The 17,142-nt window shown below is 39.5% G+C and overlaps 1 protein-coding gene across 4 annotated transcripts in view; it reads right to left on the bottom strand.

Annotated features, from left to right (window-relative positions):
• The window catches only part of MCC (MCC regulator of WNT signaling pathway), a 206,536-nt gene that overhangs the window by 133,936 nt on the left and 55,458 nt on the right, over positions 1 to 17,142 (bottom strand). Inside the window, exon 1 of one of the 4 annotated variants that reach the window (XM_033086589.1) lies at positions 12,084 to 12,750. The exons of the other annotated variants lie outside the window; for them this stretch is intronic. Coding sequence (XP_032942480.1) covers positions 12,084 to 12,140 — 57 coding nt within the window. The 5' untranslated portion in view covers positions 12,141 to 12,750. Of the gene's footprint in view, positions 1 to 12,083; positions 12,751 to 17,142 lie in introns of those variants that run through there. 4 annotated transcript variants of the gene reach the window in all.

The following is a 17,142-nucleotide window of genomic DNA, read 5'->3' as shown; positions in this document are numbered from 1 at the left end:
GAAACTCCCACATCACTGTATTTAAAAACAAAATCTAAATTTAAACTTCCTTACTGTGATTTATTTCTGTAGTACTGCTTTTTCAGATCCTTATGAAGGTAGCATTATACGAGACAGAACATACATGATGTCAACATCTGCTAAGAACTAAAACTGCAAAATTCTTCCTTTGTTCTCTTGGAAGGGAAACATCTTCCATGAAAAGCCACTGTAATTTGCTCTAAAATTTAGCAACAAATTTCACAAAGACAAACAATGGAAAGGTTTTCCCTTTTTATTTTTTTCCTCTTTTTTTTTATCACTGTAGGTCATCCTTTGTAGCACTTTGCCTTTTTTAAAAAAAATCAAAACAATGATTTCTAATCAAACAGTGAATTCTAATCATATTATTCAACAGAATGAAAACAAATGTTTAAATAAACTGACAATTTCTGAAGCTTACTAATTCCTTTTAAGGAATTATTCATGGTAGGATATTACCCTCTCTTACCACTCCAAGACAGAGAAGTTCCTGACAGAATTAATTCAATAAATATTCTGCAAGTGAATATTTTGTTTATTCACAGAAAATTCCCTTGGTGTTTCTAAATTTTTTTTTTCTTTTTGATTCCAATATATACCATACTCCTATCATTTTCAAAGGCACAACAGCTCATGCACCTATAGAAATACTATTTGACCACTCTCATAACCATAAGACAGTAGAGTTTATGATCCAGAGAGAAGAGAGGTAGTCAAAAATCAAGGTCACAACTGTAGGTTTTACTCAGACCTCTCCTTGGAAAAGTCCTGTGGGATAGGGTTCTGAAGGGAAAAAGCCTATGGGTGCTGGTGGACATTAAACTGAATGTGAGCCAGCAAATGTTCTTGCAGTGAAGAAGATGGATGAATTCTGGGCTGGATTAGGTGAAGTATTGACAGCAGATCAAGAGATGTGAGCCTTCCGTTGTTCTCAGCACTGGGGAAGCCACAGGTGGAGTGCTGGGTGTGGTTCTGGGGTCCCCAGAACAAAATAGACATGGACATACTGGGGAGAGTCCAGCAAAGGGACACCAAGATGATAGATGGACTCCAGCACCTCTCCTATTGGGAAAGGCTGAGAATCCTGAGGCTGCTCATTGTGGAGAAAAGAAGGCTCAGGGGATCTCACCAATGTCCATAAATACCTGAAGGGAGGGTGCAAGGAGGATGGATCCAGGCTCTTTCCAGGAGTGCCCAGTGACAGCACCAGAAGCGATGGATACATACTGAAACACAGGAGGCTCCCTCTGAACATCAGGAAACTCCTTTTCCTTGGAGGGTGATTGAGCACTGGTTACTCACGGAGGTGGTGAAGTCTCCATCCTTGGAGATACTCAACATTTTTCACAGTCTTGGGCACTCAGCTCTAGTTGACCCCACCTGAGCAGGGACTTATACCAGGTTACCACCACAATCCCTGACATTCTCAACCATTCTGTGATTCTAAAATGGGGAATAACATCTTGTTACTGAAGAATATGATTATTTAACATTCTGAATGACATATGTACAACACTTGCCTACAACTTAAATATGATTGATGCTAATAAAAGTGCTTAAATAAATTATAAAAGAGACTCAGCCTAACACACAATACAGAAATATAGGAAGTTAAAGAAATTCTCACAGGAAAGGAGAAAACCTACCTTAATGAAAAGCAATTAGGACATTTATTTCCATTCCAGAAGGGGTAGATATTGAAATTCAACCACATGGAGATTCACACAGAAAGATAATTATAGGTATTCAAAGGTATTCAACCCTGCAGGATGTAAGACAGAATCTGAAAGTTTTAAAAAGCATGGAAAAAAAAGTTCTGTGTTTTGCAGATCTCTCTCACCAAGTAACTAAATTAATACAAATCTCCATGCAATTATGACCTGACAGTTATGAATCAATAAATTTTTTTCCTACTTTGCTCCACAGGGAAGATATCTATTAGTGGAAGAGGAGAAATACAGAGATTCTGCCCATTACTGTAATCCAATATCTCATAAGACAGAAGAAAAGTATAACTGGAAATACTGTTAACAAATTTTGTTCTTCACATATAGAAGGCACCTATCTGCTTCAGGCAGACAAAAATTTTTCTCTCAAAGATTTACTTTACTTACGTATTTCACTAAAATTAACTGCATTCTTATTTAACATGGGCCATACCTGCACCATTAGGTGAGTTATACCTGGCAAATCATTGACCTGTGCTATACCAAACATCAAGAGAGAATCATCTCTTCCTACAGGAGTGAGATCACAACATACAAAAAGAAAGAATCAGCTGATGAACACCCCATGAGTTTAGTTAAAAAGATCCAAGTATGCAGGTAAATTTAAAAACAAAAAACAAACAAAAAACCCAACAACAATAACCAAACCAAAAAAACCCCACAAAAATTAAAAAAAACCAAAAAACAAAAAACCCACCACTGAAGTCAGTAAATTAGACAAGAGCAGCATCAGTAACTTGAAAAAAATTATGCAGTACAATGTTGTGCAAAAAAAAAAATAAAAAAGGAAAAAGGAGATTAAGGGATGGAAAAAGGAATTTCTCTCATGAAGATAAAGCATTGTATATGTAATGTAAAAAGAAAAAAAATGTCAAACATGTAAAACAGCACAGGACAGCCCTCAGTACACCATTGTAAAGGGGTCTTTTCTGCAGATGACAATATTCACTTTGGATATTGCAAAAACCATCTCAAGCACATGAATCCAGGCAAAGGAGGAGTGGCAGTATCAGTCCCAAGCACAGTTTACAGCCACCTAGATGCTACTATCTCTTAACTGGCAACAGCTTACCAGTAAACAACTTGTGCAATTTAGACAGGATGCACAGTTCAGAAGATTATCAGACTAGAGGCATTCAGTCCCCTGAAGGATAGGAAGCAAACCAGCAGTTTTGGGTGGGATTATCACAGCCTCTTGTAAACGAAGGCCAGATAACACAATGTCTTTGCCAGGAAATGATTCTTTCATTTTTATAGTGTGCCAATGGAAGACTTTTCAAGATAGGCACCTGTGCTGCTTTGTGGGAGGACCAGCTTCAGCTAAACTACCGTGGACACAGTTCAGAAGGACACTGAGTTGTCACTGGAATAGTTGTGGACTTATCACATAGCATAGTAAGGATCTTGTATTTCTCTGTCATCACAATCATGAATCACAGTTCTGTGTTGACAATTATAATTCCATCACTGCAACCAAACAATTTACGGTTTTTTGGAAACATTTCAAAAATTGCTCTGGCAGATCAGAAAACAGAGATGCTGTTGTGAATGTATCAAACACTGAAATAGCCTCACATTTTAAAATGCATAAATGGTCTGTTTTTAAAACAGTACCTCATTTTAGTTTTCAGCAGATAGCCATAATCCTGATATAAATTTCTATTTTGGGATATACTACATTTTAGTGATATCCCAATTATCTGCAATAAAATCCAGCAACCACCTTCTGAAGCATTTCAAAAGTTCTGCAAATGTTACGGAGGGTAATTTATAAAACTTAGCGTGCAACCAATAATATTGCAAACAACCATAAGGGATATATCTAAGCATACTGAAAAAATACTTCTTTCTGTATATCTTTATCTTTGGGAGGGTTGAAAAGATTTCTGACAATATTTTAATTTTACATTTTCATCTATAGTTACAAAAGAGTGAGAACATGTAAGCCAGTTTCCAGAGTCTTAATGAATATTTCTATTAATTAGAGATAGTTAAAATCTAAATCTACAGAAAATATACCTAATTCATACAGACAGTTAATTTATATGTGAAATCCTCACATGGGACTGCCTAAAGCAGTTTGCCACCAGCGTCAAAAAGCCTTCCTTACCAGCAACAGATCCCCACACCAAAACTCCATCTCTCAGAATCTTTGAACTCAGAGACCATCACTACAGTAATTTCACGATTATAAGCCGCACCATATTGACTAAAATTTTGGTCCGAACCCAAAGGGCGGCTTATAATCAGGTGCGGCTTATATATGGACAAAGAACGAGAAGTTGCTGTTTGAATTTGGAGGACAGGTGTCTGCTGAGAAAGGCAGGAGTTTCTCTTTGAAATGGAGAATGTAAACCCCCTCCCTCCAAATTACAATTTTTAAATCAAATGGCTCTCAGGCAAAGATATGGGAATTAGGAATAACAGTTCTTTACTAGGGAAATCAAAATAGAAATACAGTACTACAAAGAAACAAACTCCAAACCCTGACAAAGTCAGAGTACAACGTGACACCTTGTCAGGCAGGGTGTTGGTAGCAGTCCTGTTAAATGATGACTGCATCCTCCTGCGGTGACACATGTGATTTAGTTGAAGCAATGCACCTGTAGAAGGTGCAGTTTCCTTCTGGAGGTCCAGTGGTGATGTGGAGAAATCCAGTTTTCCTCTGGAGTCCAGTGGAGAAAGGGGCTCCCTTAGTGTCCCAAAACCTCTGTTTTTATCTTGATAAGAAATGTTGAGCTCTTCCTCCTGGCTGGAGCAACTTCCAATGGGATGAAATAATTTTATCAGTCCCACAGTGGAACTCAATGGACCATTAGCAGAAAATGACTCATAGAGGAAGGATGGGTTGTAAAAAGATAAAGAGCAATGCCCCACCTGGTTTCAATGGATGGCCCATTAGCAGAATATCACCCATGGAGATAAGGATCACTGCCCCCATCAACAACAGATGGTAATAGAATAAATACCTTTTATCACACTCTGTATTGTAACATGCGGCTTATAATCAAGTGCAGCTTATGTGTGGACAAAGAATGAAAAGTTGTTGGCACCCAGAAGTGCAGCTTATACTCAGTGCGGCTTATAATCGTGAAATTACTGTACATAAATTGGTATATTATTACTGTACGTAACAGGAAAGTCCAATTAAACTTTTCCATGCTACTTGAGAAGCAGAAATTCTCATCACAAGTAAAACCTGCAGCTAGACATACCATGCAATGTCACAGAGACAGTAAAATCTAAACATAAGAAAAACACCCAGAACTGACATGAGCACATTTCCTTTTCAATCATACATAAACTACTCAGAGCCCCAGAAGAGGAAGGTAATGACACCCCACAGTAGGTGACCAAACCAATGACACATCGTCTCTTCATGCCCTCCCACATACACAGCACACAAACTTCTGTCTTTGCAAACCTTACCCTTGCAATCTAGGGATTCTTCTTTCAGAACCTTTTGTTTATGTACCCCTTCACAAATTACTAATCCAGAGATTGCAGAGGAATACATAAAAATACCTTCTGAAAGAAGAATCTTGTAATTGTTCCCACACAGAGTCATGTTCTGCTATGTCCAAGTCTGATCAATGGCAGAAACACGTTTTACTTTTCCAAGCTGGAAGAGGGAAGAAGACTGCAAAACTTACATCCAAAATTCTTCCATTAATGAATTCTGACTTTTTTATCTATGAATAAACACATCAAGTCTCTAAAACCAATTAGACAATCCAATACATTGTTAATGGTGCTTTCATAGCATATATTTGTACTAACAGATTTTGCAGCATATAAGGCATTTTTCAAGCATGGGGTTTTTTTGGAGCAAGGAATATTAAAATATCAGGCAGATAAGTTACATAATCTTTGTCTTTTTTCATTAGGAGGCTGCAGAAGAGCATTATCAGTGCTGACAGTGTCTGGGCATTTTGACTAATCTTTTTATAGTGCTTCGATTTAATAATAGCCAAGCCTGGAACACACTCTGTGCCTAATAAGAAGCTCAAACAAATCCAGAAAAAAAATTCTTTTAAATCACTATGTTTTTAACACTGGGAATACCATGCACACTGTAAATTACATATATTAATCATGCCAGAGCACCTTCAGCCTGACTATGGACCCAATCTAAAGACTACGTTCAGACTGATATCACTGTCCAGGAGAATGCCCATTAAAGTTTACCATTGAAGCATTTCCTTTAAATTATTATAGATACGTCAATGTAACAGAGACAGGTGGAAGTCTTTAAAACTTATGATTGTATTTCACATCTAATATCTCCACACTCCCATGACAACATGGGAAAACGTTAGATTTGCAAGTCTGGCTAGTGCTTCACAAGGTCCATGTGAAACAGGAAAGAGGAGAGAGTTCACCCAAAGATTTACAAACTTTACTCAGCATCTCTGAAACACTAAAGCTGAGAGCACTCTTGTAAGGCTACAGGTGTTCCTATCTCCAGATGCAAGTTTTACCCAGCTCTCCACTAGAGACCATTTAAGAAAGTTTCTCAAAGTACAGTAATTTCACAATTACAAGCCGCACTGACTATAAGCCGCATCCTCCGGGTGTTGGCAACATTTTTTTCTTTGTTCATACACAAGCCGCACCCAATCATAAGCCGCTCTGTTGTTCGCAGCGAGGATCCCTGTGCAACTTTCACAAAGCGGCCAATTAGTAACAGAATTGCGGGAACACGGCGTTCACTGGCTCGGGGCTGTGCGGGCTCAGCCCGGCCCCCCCACCGCTGCCATGGAGCTGCCCCGGCCCAGCTCAGCTCTGCCTCCCCCGCCAGGGAATGGCCCTGGCCCAGCTTGGCTCTCCCTCCCCTGCTGGAGAGCTGCACTGGCCCAGCACGGCTCCCCTCCCCCGCCATGGAGCTGCCCCGGCTCAGGGCTGCTGCGTGCTTGCATTTCCGGTTGGCAAATTTCTGAATTTTTTTTCATATATTAGCTGCTCCCAAATACAAGCCGTACTTCCGGGTATGGAGCAAAACTTAAGTCAAAATTGTGCGGCTTGTAATTGTGAAATTACTGTACTTTGATTCAAGCACACTGGGTTGCATTGTTTGCTTTTCTAAGAGTACAGCAGCTCATGTTGTTCACCTTTTTGGTTTGCCTACTATTAAGAAAAAATCAGTTATGGAACTTTATCAAGGTTAAAATAATTTTAAAATATGCTGTGTTTGCAGTTTGATAACCACATTCTACTCTGTTCTATTGTAATGCTGCAATACTTTAAACAATTAATAATTTACCACATTTCTCAAAACATCCTTTGACTGGGGAAAACACACCACCTCTGTTGGCATGGCGCAGTACACCCTTTCTGTGTTACAACCTGAACAACTTTGACACTGACAGCCAAGGCTATATCCAGTAGCAGAGATGGAATTGCAATAGAATATGGTGTTTACTTCCTCATGAGAGGTGCTGGAAATACCCTGGCCCATTTGTTGCATGACCAGAAGGAAGCCAATGAAGTATTAGGTGCTATTTACTCTCTGATTTTCTTGGAAGACTACCAAGCTCAGGAAGACAAAACAAGTGTTAGGGATTTAATCATACTTTGGAAAAAACCTCTTCCCCTTCCCATCTTTCTCCATACCTATGTACAGTGACAGCACAAGCTGGTGCTTGTTCTAAAGGAACAGAGAAGGAACATAAGAAAGTTTTTCAGGGTGGGGATGGTCACTACTGAAGTCTTTCTCTGCCAGGGAGCCTTTGAGTGATGTCCTGCTCCTCTGCTGGTTACCCACTTCATCCCACAGCTCTTCACATTCACTGGACTGGTGTACACAACTTGAAGCCATGCAGCCCCTTATTTCTGCAATTCTCCTTCTACAATGTTCTTCATCAGAGTCTAGTTTATAAGAAGAGCAGTGGAACACAAATCTGGAAGGAAGTGCAATATTGTCCTACCAAAAAATTACTAGAAGTCAGAATTTAAACCTTTCAGATTTGATCCTTTCTTCACATGCAAGATTTTGCTGAAATCCTTCATATAAACTCATTATTCTGCTTCCTACACAAATACCAGCTTTGAAGCCTATCCTTTCCTCCCCTCCCCTAAATTTTAAACACCTTGTTGAAACAAACAAAAATAAGACAGCAATTTTACCAAGACAAACAGCCCATCAGTTTATTCCAGTCAGTGTTAAAGGGTTAAAGATTACAAGGCTGTAGCTTCACAGCTGTAATGCTGTTGCATACAACATCTGTATCCTAAACACCGCACTTCCAAACATCAAGAAGCAGGAGGTATAAGTGTGCACCTAAAGTAGCATGCTATCTCCTAATTTTGCCGTGCAGAAAATAATAAAATAAACTTTTCAGATGTTATGCACCATCAACTCATGCAGCAAGTGTTAAAAGAATACAATAAACAGTAACATTATACAAACCAGCTGCAATTCTGAACATATTGCTTTACTATAATACCAGCCCTTACATCATTACAAAATCTCTTAGGCACAGCAAATTCACAAGGCTCACTTAATGAAAATTATAGCCAAGAACATAGCTTGGCTTTTAATTCAAGGATAAAATTTATCTCTTAAGTATACAATTAAGAAAAACATCATTAAGCTCAGCACTTAGCATTTCCTTCACATTCCTACACTAATAATTGTAATTGTCTCAGCATTAGGCATGGGCATAAGTGCTGGCCATATTTAGTCCAACAGGCATATCAGGTCAGACCACAGCTCTCCCTATGACAGCACACCATCTCTACAGTGAATGTCCAGGGGAGCAGGTAAGATCTGAGTTAGGATGTAAAGGAAACCTCCTCAGAATGCTGGGATTTAAAGCCAGGTAATGCCTTTGAATTTGGAAGAAAATATAGATTAGACAATCCAGTTTGTTTTAGATGAAGACCTCTTTCTACAGAATAGACAATTTAATAAGTACAAAGCATTTAAATTCTGATACAAAGTTTCATTTTTAATGATGTATAAAATGGCCTGTAATTATGGGCACCCCACTGTTAACCAGTACTTGTTTTCAGTAAAATTCATTACATTGGGTTTAAAAACAAGCTTTGTGTTTACAACAAAGGCTTTCAAAATTACATGAGTCAGAAATTGTAGGGATCCAATGAGAGCTTGCATAATTTGGGTATTATATTATGCATAAAAATCACATCCTTCCTTGATTCAAGCCTCAAAGACAATCTCTGCAAATTGTGTTAAGCCTTAATATGGCCAGGTAAAGGCTGATTCAGAATAGTAGAATGGAGCTTTTTTGACCAGAACGGAGCTTTTTTGGCCACTGTTACCTACTTACAAAGATGACACAGGCTACTGTAGAGCCTCACAGACTACACAACAGTGTTGCCTCTCTCATTTTATCTTATATATATATGAAAAAAAACCCCAAACCAAACAAACCACCAAACCTAACGCTACCTTCCTCTGTAAGAACAAAGTTTCTTCTAACTCTCTAAGCAGTTATAACACCATGCAAACTGGGCAATCTTTCTTTCTTTGGACTTGGAAACTTGAAGGCAAAGAAGAGCAGAAGAAATGGGGTAACATGAACTGTCAGGTTTCAATAACAAAATTGCCTGAACTCGGGAACTAGGGAACTACAGTGCAGAGTTTTGTAGAGGTCTGAATGACCTACAACAGATTTGTTTTTTCTTCTGCTTTCTGCATGACCTTTGGATGGGGGCTGTCAAGATCCCTGTTTACCCAGACAAGAGTTTGGGAATAGCAAACATCAACTATACACGTTTCTACAATCACACTGTCTTGGACAAGAAACATATCCCTTAATTCTAGCCAATGAGATATGTAAATTTCAGGTAGAAAGTTTTAATCCAGATGGAATGAATTGCAATACATTTATTTTCTCTTTTGTCTAATGTATCCAGTCAAGAAAGCATTTCTTATATCTTCAGGGCTTTGTAGCTTTCCTGTTTATTTTAATAACAGTAGTTTCATGCCTAGAGCTTCACATGCTGAGATAAGGAGATCAAGGCATCTACACAAAAACCCGCTGTGCATCATGTGAATCATAGTATTTCTTGGTCTGTTATCATATTTGGCATCCAGATATGTACAGCAGTAGCAGGCCACTGTAATATGAGCTGTCTGTAGAGACAGAGGTGAAGGTGAACACAAACTAAGATATCAGTCATTTAATCAAATTCCCATTGTAGCCATTCTTCCATCATTTAAATGAACACAAGGCTCCTGTCCTTCGTTGATCAAAAATAAACATAGTATATAGAACATAGAGTCAGAAAAGGAAAAGAGCACAACAAAGATACGAAAAATACAGATACATACACCACAGGTACAACCTTTACCTAGGACTTTTTACCTTCAATTACAGCAATTACCAGCCAATAGGGAAAGGTCTAATAGGAGCATAGAAATTACAGAGAGGTGTTTGAGAAATTAACAATTAGGGGTGAGCAGCCATCTACTACATCTCAGAATACCCATGCATCTTATTACCTCTGAGAAGTGGAATACAATGTGAGGTCTCCATGTTTTTCCACTGAAAACCCAGTGTTTTACTCAAGATCACAGGTGAAGCTGACCCAGCCCTTCTTGGTGACTGGCTAAGGCTCACTTACACAAGCAGCACAAACAGCAAAGAAGAAGATGAGCAGCAAGCAAATGATGATAAGCAGCTGGGAAAATTAGGAGTTTTATGATCTTGTCTCCTATGTCTGCAGTCAAAAAAGGCTGTTCCTAACCCATCTGTAGCACTGGGGTACAAATGTAAACTAAGCACTAAAGAAAGCTTGCTGGGAAAAAAACCCTAAACAATGACAGTGCTGCACAGTCGCAGACTCCTCTCAATATCTCCCACATTAAAACAACAGAAAGAAAAGGTATCTTTCACAAAAGTCTTACTCAGTTGATGCAGGAAGGAAACTTGAGGAAGCAATTTCAAGGCAGCAGTTAAATACTACCTGCTCCAAATATTGACTCAAATATCAATTACTTGAGACGCTCCATGATCTGTGTCATTTTGCAAAGACTTCAAAATTAAATTTTGAGAGGATAGAAACCAGTGATCACCATCAATACAACCACAGCCAGAAACGCTGACCAAAAGTAACCCAGGCTTTTATGCTGAATTTATGAACCCCACTTATGCCACAATGCCAATATAAAATTTCTAAGTAATAATTTGAAAAAAGTAACACAGAAATAATGAAATTTAAGGAGAAATACATATGACATTTATTTTGCTAGAACTTCCCAATCACAAACCTACTGTCCTCTTGTATGGTAGGGCACAGCACTTGCTTATCTCTCACATATTTACTGTGCTTCCCCCTACATTGTTGTCTCCCTCACTAGCCTACTTAGTTATTCCATTTATATTTTTATTCCATTCTATACCTCACCATCTCCTTTCTCTATACAATTAACTCCAGAAACAGTTAACTCTCTTATTCTGACAAGCATATGTAGCTAATATTCCTTAAAAAACTAAGCACATAAAGGATATGTCACAGTAAAAGGTGTATCAAAGACATGGGCAAAAGGAACAGAGAAGCACTTCAGTTAAACTGGGACATGACAGACTGCAGATTCAATTTCCTACAAAATCATCTTAATCAAATGATTGGGATTTCATAGCATAACTAAATTAGCAGTTCTCAGTAAAGCCCATAAGGATTACATATCTAAGATATTTCAGTAACTGACAAATTATGCCACTTCTAAAATATTTATTAAGAATTTGCATAACATCTGATATGGTTTTAATTTCAAATTTACTAAAACCACACACAATCATGTCTCACATAAAACACACTCCCAGCTATAAGAAATAACAGCTTAACTATGGTTTCCAATGGAAAAGCAGAAAGTTTCTCATTACTTGTTTCCTTTTAGGTAAGGAAGGAAATAAACCTAATTCATCTAACCTAAACAAACACTACTACCTTAGCTAAATACAAGTAAACACAACTTCTGCCAATGCTGTTGTCCTACCAATAAATATTTGTTATTTTCCACTACCTCCACTTCCCTCCTAAATTAATCATGATCTGTTTAATCTCAATTGAGATCTCCATATTTCACCTACTGCAAAGATGAATGTTGGGTATAACACAGCTCTCAGAGGGAAGGCAATCACTGCTGCAGGGTAACAGGAAAAATGTCTCTACATGGTAGCAATCATTAGCCTTTCACCACTCAGAGCAAAGCAGCAAAAAAGTTCAGGTCATTTCCTGACTAGCACAGCAAGTTATAGCAAGATACACTTTCTATTAATTTTTAATTGCATTGCTCGCGGACTGAAAGCCCGAATGGGGAATGTTTCTTTTTAAAGCGTAAAGAAGGGCACTGAAACTGCTTACCTCACTCAGCTCTGCAGGGGATTCATTTCCATATTTCATAGCAACTCCGGAATTCATGATTAGACTTCTCAGGGCTTGACAATTTCTGCAGATTTTAATGCTTCAAAGGTTTGTTTAACTGGTTCAATACTTTCTTCTCCAAAATTTTTCTCTCTTCTACATTTTGCTCCAGACAGCCATTTTTACTCCACATTGAGAGTTTAAGTTAATGATGCAAGATCTTCTAAAAGAGCCAAACTGGTTTTGACTTCACAGACAATCCATTGCTCTGAGAGACTTGTTAATAATGTGAAGTGCTCAGAAAATGCAGGGAATGAAGTGCTTACCAGGATCCCAGGGCTGCCTTAGTCCATCTACAAGGCGTGCTTCATCTCTGCTCTCTACTTTATGCTGCTCTTTTCCATAACTCTGTTAAAGGGCTTCTCCCAATGCCACTGAACATACTCAGAAAAATTTGACGAGCATCATACAAGTTCACAGAGAAATTAAAAGGAGAGTACCGCTACAATCCTAAGTATTTGGAGAGGCAGAAAGGAAAAGAGAAGAAAGCTCCCCTCCCCGAGAGAAACCGATGCTGCACTTCACGCTAAAGTTTCCCCTGCCAGTGAGCCTGGAGTTTAAGTGGTTTATGATCAAACACAGCTGTCTTGCTGCTGGCTAAAGGGTGCATGGAAGGGGTGGTGCCAAAAGCACAGCTCAAGTGGGAGGGAGGGGAAGGAGAGAGCTACAGAGAGTTCATTTTGGAACGACAGGCATCTCTCCAGCTTTCTGCATACTAATTACTATACAGAAAACTATAAAGCTACGTAACAGGAAATGCCACATGGATAACAATAAATTGGACTCCTATTTCCCTATTCCTGTGTGCAATTAAGTAAGGAAAAATAGGGAGTTGGCGGGGGGGGAGGGGGTGGTGTTTGTAATGATTTCAAAAGGTCACAGTAAGCCTGAAAGCACCATTAGAATGCTGCAGATTTTACATAACAGACTGACATTTTGCAAGGAGTTCAGGAGATGGTACTGGAAGAAGGGCAGAAAAAAAGCATTTGCTTTCAACATTCTGCTAAAAATCCAGGAAAAGTCCTTAATAAGCTGGATTTGTGGACATGCTGTACTTATTACAAGAAATGATGACTCCTTTTACCCTTCCTTTTGTTCCCTAAAACACACTGAGAGCCCCACACAATTTTTGATTGGATTCTGATTTACTTCTTGAGACAGATGTAGGAAACACAATCCTCTGCAGCAGAATTTTATCTGATCATTTTAATACAATATATTATTGAAGTGCCTAGTTAGTTCAGAAAAAAAACCCCAAATATAAGAATCAGGAATAAATGCTATACAAGCTGTGCCTCTATCATTGCACTCCGGCAAAAACATTTACATGGGAAACAATGCACTCCAAGAGCAGATTTTTGAAAATAATCTTCTTTCTTCTCTGTTAGTCACAGATTGCTATCAGTACGCATACACAGGGATAATTCACCCCAATTCACTACAAGAAGTGCATTAACATCTAGAACCAAGAAAAGCACACCCATATTGCTGTCTGGTACTGATTACACTTCCTGGGTCCCTGTCCATCCTCCATGCCCAACACCAGGAACTGCAACATTCCTGAGGCTCACAGGGTAGCAAGATAGCCACAATCTCTTTCCAAGATGTTTTACTTTCATCCTTCAGGTCTCCATTTTGCTTCAGCACAGTCTGTGTTTTGAGGTTTCCCTTCCTCTTTTCATGCCCACATTGCACTGCCTCAACTCTCCGCTGTTTTCCCCATCGAGTGCATCCTCCCTGTTCCACCTTCACATTCAGGTCTGCCTTTGTGTTCAGTGCTTCTGTGTATATTCCTCCTTACTCATCTGCTTTGTTTCCCACATATGTTTCCAGTTATGGCCCCTGAAATCCCGACAAAGGGCTGCACTGCTCTCTGCTGGCAGAGGGACGGCGTCTCATGGCAAGGGCGACACTGGGACAAACTGCACTGTTCCCTCCAGTGGGTAGGGAGCCACGGGGATGCAGGCTCCTCTGGACTGCAGCACGAGAGCAGCATATCCACAGCAGTGTTGCACACTGATCTCCTGTGTCTTAAAATGTGATTAACAGGGATTTGTACCCAGAAACAAAGGTGCTGTGTAGTGACAGCTCATTTTTCATAGGTAAGTTAAAACCCCAACAACTTCCATTCAAAACTTCCTGCAGCTGACGCAGTACATTGAAAAATGCTTAATCTTTTCAAAATTGTGCCTTCAAAAACAAGGCTGTCTTTTGTATTTTGTATCACTACTGATATTGACTTTATTTTCCCCTTTATAATCTGCTCTAACCTTATCTTCATCCAATTCTATCACATCTGTCACAGGTTTACCAGCAGAGGGTTGAATCTCAATATTAATACTAAGAATAAAGTTCTGATGTTTTCCTTTCCTAAAGGAAAACCCATATTAAGTATGGGTTCAATACACTGCACTTCCCATGCTCTATCCCTATACTGCTGAACACTTCCCTACTGACTGTGAATAGGAGTTCAGAAATTAAAAGTTCTGGTTTCCTTCAAAATTCACCATGATTTGTCCATTTCTAGCAGCCCAGCCATCTGACAGAGCAGAGCACATGGTACTACATACCTAATAAAATAGCAGGGTACTAAGAACTTTGTTTAAGCCAAAGCATATTTTCCCACTGGCTTGTGTCAAAGGCAGGCTTCAAAGCAAACAAAAGAAAACCTCAAGTATGCCAACTTTGCATTGCCAGGAAATAAAACAGAGCACCCTGTGACCCCAGTGAGAGAGGGGCGTGCTGGACCTAGTCTCCCTCTGTTGTTTGGCAGCTGACTGCTTATTCTCACTCGTGGTGACTCAGTTCCCTGCCTAGGGCAGCAATGCTTCCCTGCCTCCAGCCTTGCTCCTGCCTCCTTTTTCAGCCTCTACAGGCAGGGAGGGATTGGACAGCAAGTGGGAAGAAGAACCTCTTAACCTGCTGATGTTTCTTAGCCCAAGATGACATAGTGTCAGTAGATGCCTTGGTGTGGAGGAGATAACAAGAAGTGGGTAGTAAGATGGACAAACCTGACCATGATGGAAACAACATCTGCCACACACTTTCTGTCTGAGACAGAGAAACTGGCTTGGGCTTCCACTCAATTGCAGGGCATTTCTGATCCATTACTTATGTACCTCTAAAGCATTCATGCATACTGCTTGTGGTAAGCGCATTTGCACTGACAGATTCTTCCCAAGATAATTTCAGAATTATGCAGCAATAACCATTAGTGTGGCCAGTTTGCTGATTGTTGAACTAATAATCCTACAGCCGCTCTATTACATTTGTTCACTCTCATTCAGCTGTAGAACTACTGACATACGTCTTGAGGTTCACTGAGAATTTCTAGTTTACTGATTGTATCTGAGAAAGCATGTAATAAGATTTGCTCTGTCACCTACTGTGAAAGGATTCTTTTGGGACAAGTGACAACGCTGTCATTCTTCTCACCTGTACTTCTGAAAGTGCCACAAAATATGTAAAACACTAGCAGTGATATTATAAGACCTCTCCCTCATAATATGTCTCAGTAATTACGGTAGTCTATTACTTACATTTACTGGAGCAGGTATCACATTTGGCAGAAATGAATATTCCTTCCTTGTTTCAACAGCTGTAGAGTGAATACTACAGCATAGAAAATACAGTAATTTCATGATTATAAGCCGCACCCTTTTGACGAAAATTTTGGTCCGAACCTGGAAGTGCAGCCTGTAATACGAAGCGACCAATATATGAACTGGAGGAATGGGGCCGGGGCCGTCAGCCATGGGAGACCTGGGCTGGGGCTGCTTCCTAGTGGCTGCTCCCAGGCGGCGGTGGCGGAGCCGGGCCGGGGCCGCTTCCAGGCAGCGGCGGGGCAGCACCGAGCCGAGCCTGCACAGCCCCGAGCCGAGCCAGTAAACCTAGCGATCCCACGATTCTGTTACTAATTGGCAACTTTTTGAAAGTTGCACGCGGATCCTCGCTGTGAATGAAATCATGGCTTATATTCCGGTGCAGCTTATATATGGACAAAGAAACAAAAGTTGCCGACACCCGGGGAAATGCGGCTTATAATCAGGTGCGGCTTGTAATTGTGAAATTACTGTAATTATCTATTAAATATGTGCATGTTACATTCTTCAGAATACTGTGTGCCACTTTCTGAGATGCAGTTTCACTCTGCATGCAACATAAGCCATTAGCCGATCACAATTCCAGAATGTATGAAATAAGGCCTTCTTCATTGGTTCTGTTTAATTAGCTCTGTAATTGAAATGCAACTAATTGAAGTCCACTGAGCATTTAGTTTCTGTTTGTTTCAATATCACCCCTACAGTTAGAGCAACACTCTGCTTAATCCAACACACAAATAAATCACATCTGTAAGTATTGCAAATCTACTAAAAACTATTTGAATAAGTTTTTTTTCCCCTCATCATCCTTGCACAAAACACACTGGCATAGTGCCGAAGTCCAAATTTCCATGGAGAAAATAGCACTCAGATTAGCATGAGAGCTAAACTTGGAAGCAGAAATTCAGTACAATACTTGGATAATGTTTCCAGAAAAATTTTTATTCAATATCACTAATGCACCATGATTGAAGAAGGAGAGGTTGAAAGGGATGGTAAGTTCATGATACAAACGGTTCTCATTAGTGACAGTAAAGGTTATGCACCTAGGTTGAAAGAAAAAAAATCCAACCAATATGAAACAATTGGAAGTAACCTTACACTGAAAAATGAAGCACGGTCTCTGAAGAAAACATGAGCAAATATTTTTTCTTTCCTTCTATCAAACCATCTCGATTAGTCTGAAACAGATACGTCTAAAATATAATTTCAAAACAGCACTTCAATCAGCTACTCTCACCTGTTCACTCTTCCTCAGCTATTCAATCCACTTAAAAAGTCACATCCTTGACCTGACCAGTCTCCTTGGGAGTTCACATTTGATCCCTCTTTCCATTCTCCAGTATTTCATGCCACGAAGCCACTCACCAACCTGTCAAACAAACACTCTCTTTTCC

This window comes from Catharus ustulatus, assembly GCF_009819885.2.
Source record: "Catharus ustulatus isolate bCatUst1 chromosome Z unlocalized genomic scaffold, bCatUst1.pri.v2 scaffold_29_arrow_ctg1, whole genome shotgun sequence".
NCBI lineage: Eukaryota > Metazoa > Chordata > Aves > Passeriformes > Turdidae > Catharus > Catharus ustulatus.
Note: the sequence above shows the minus strand (reverse complement) of the source record. Positions and strands in the feature narration are given on the sequence as shown.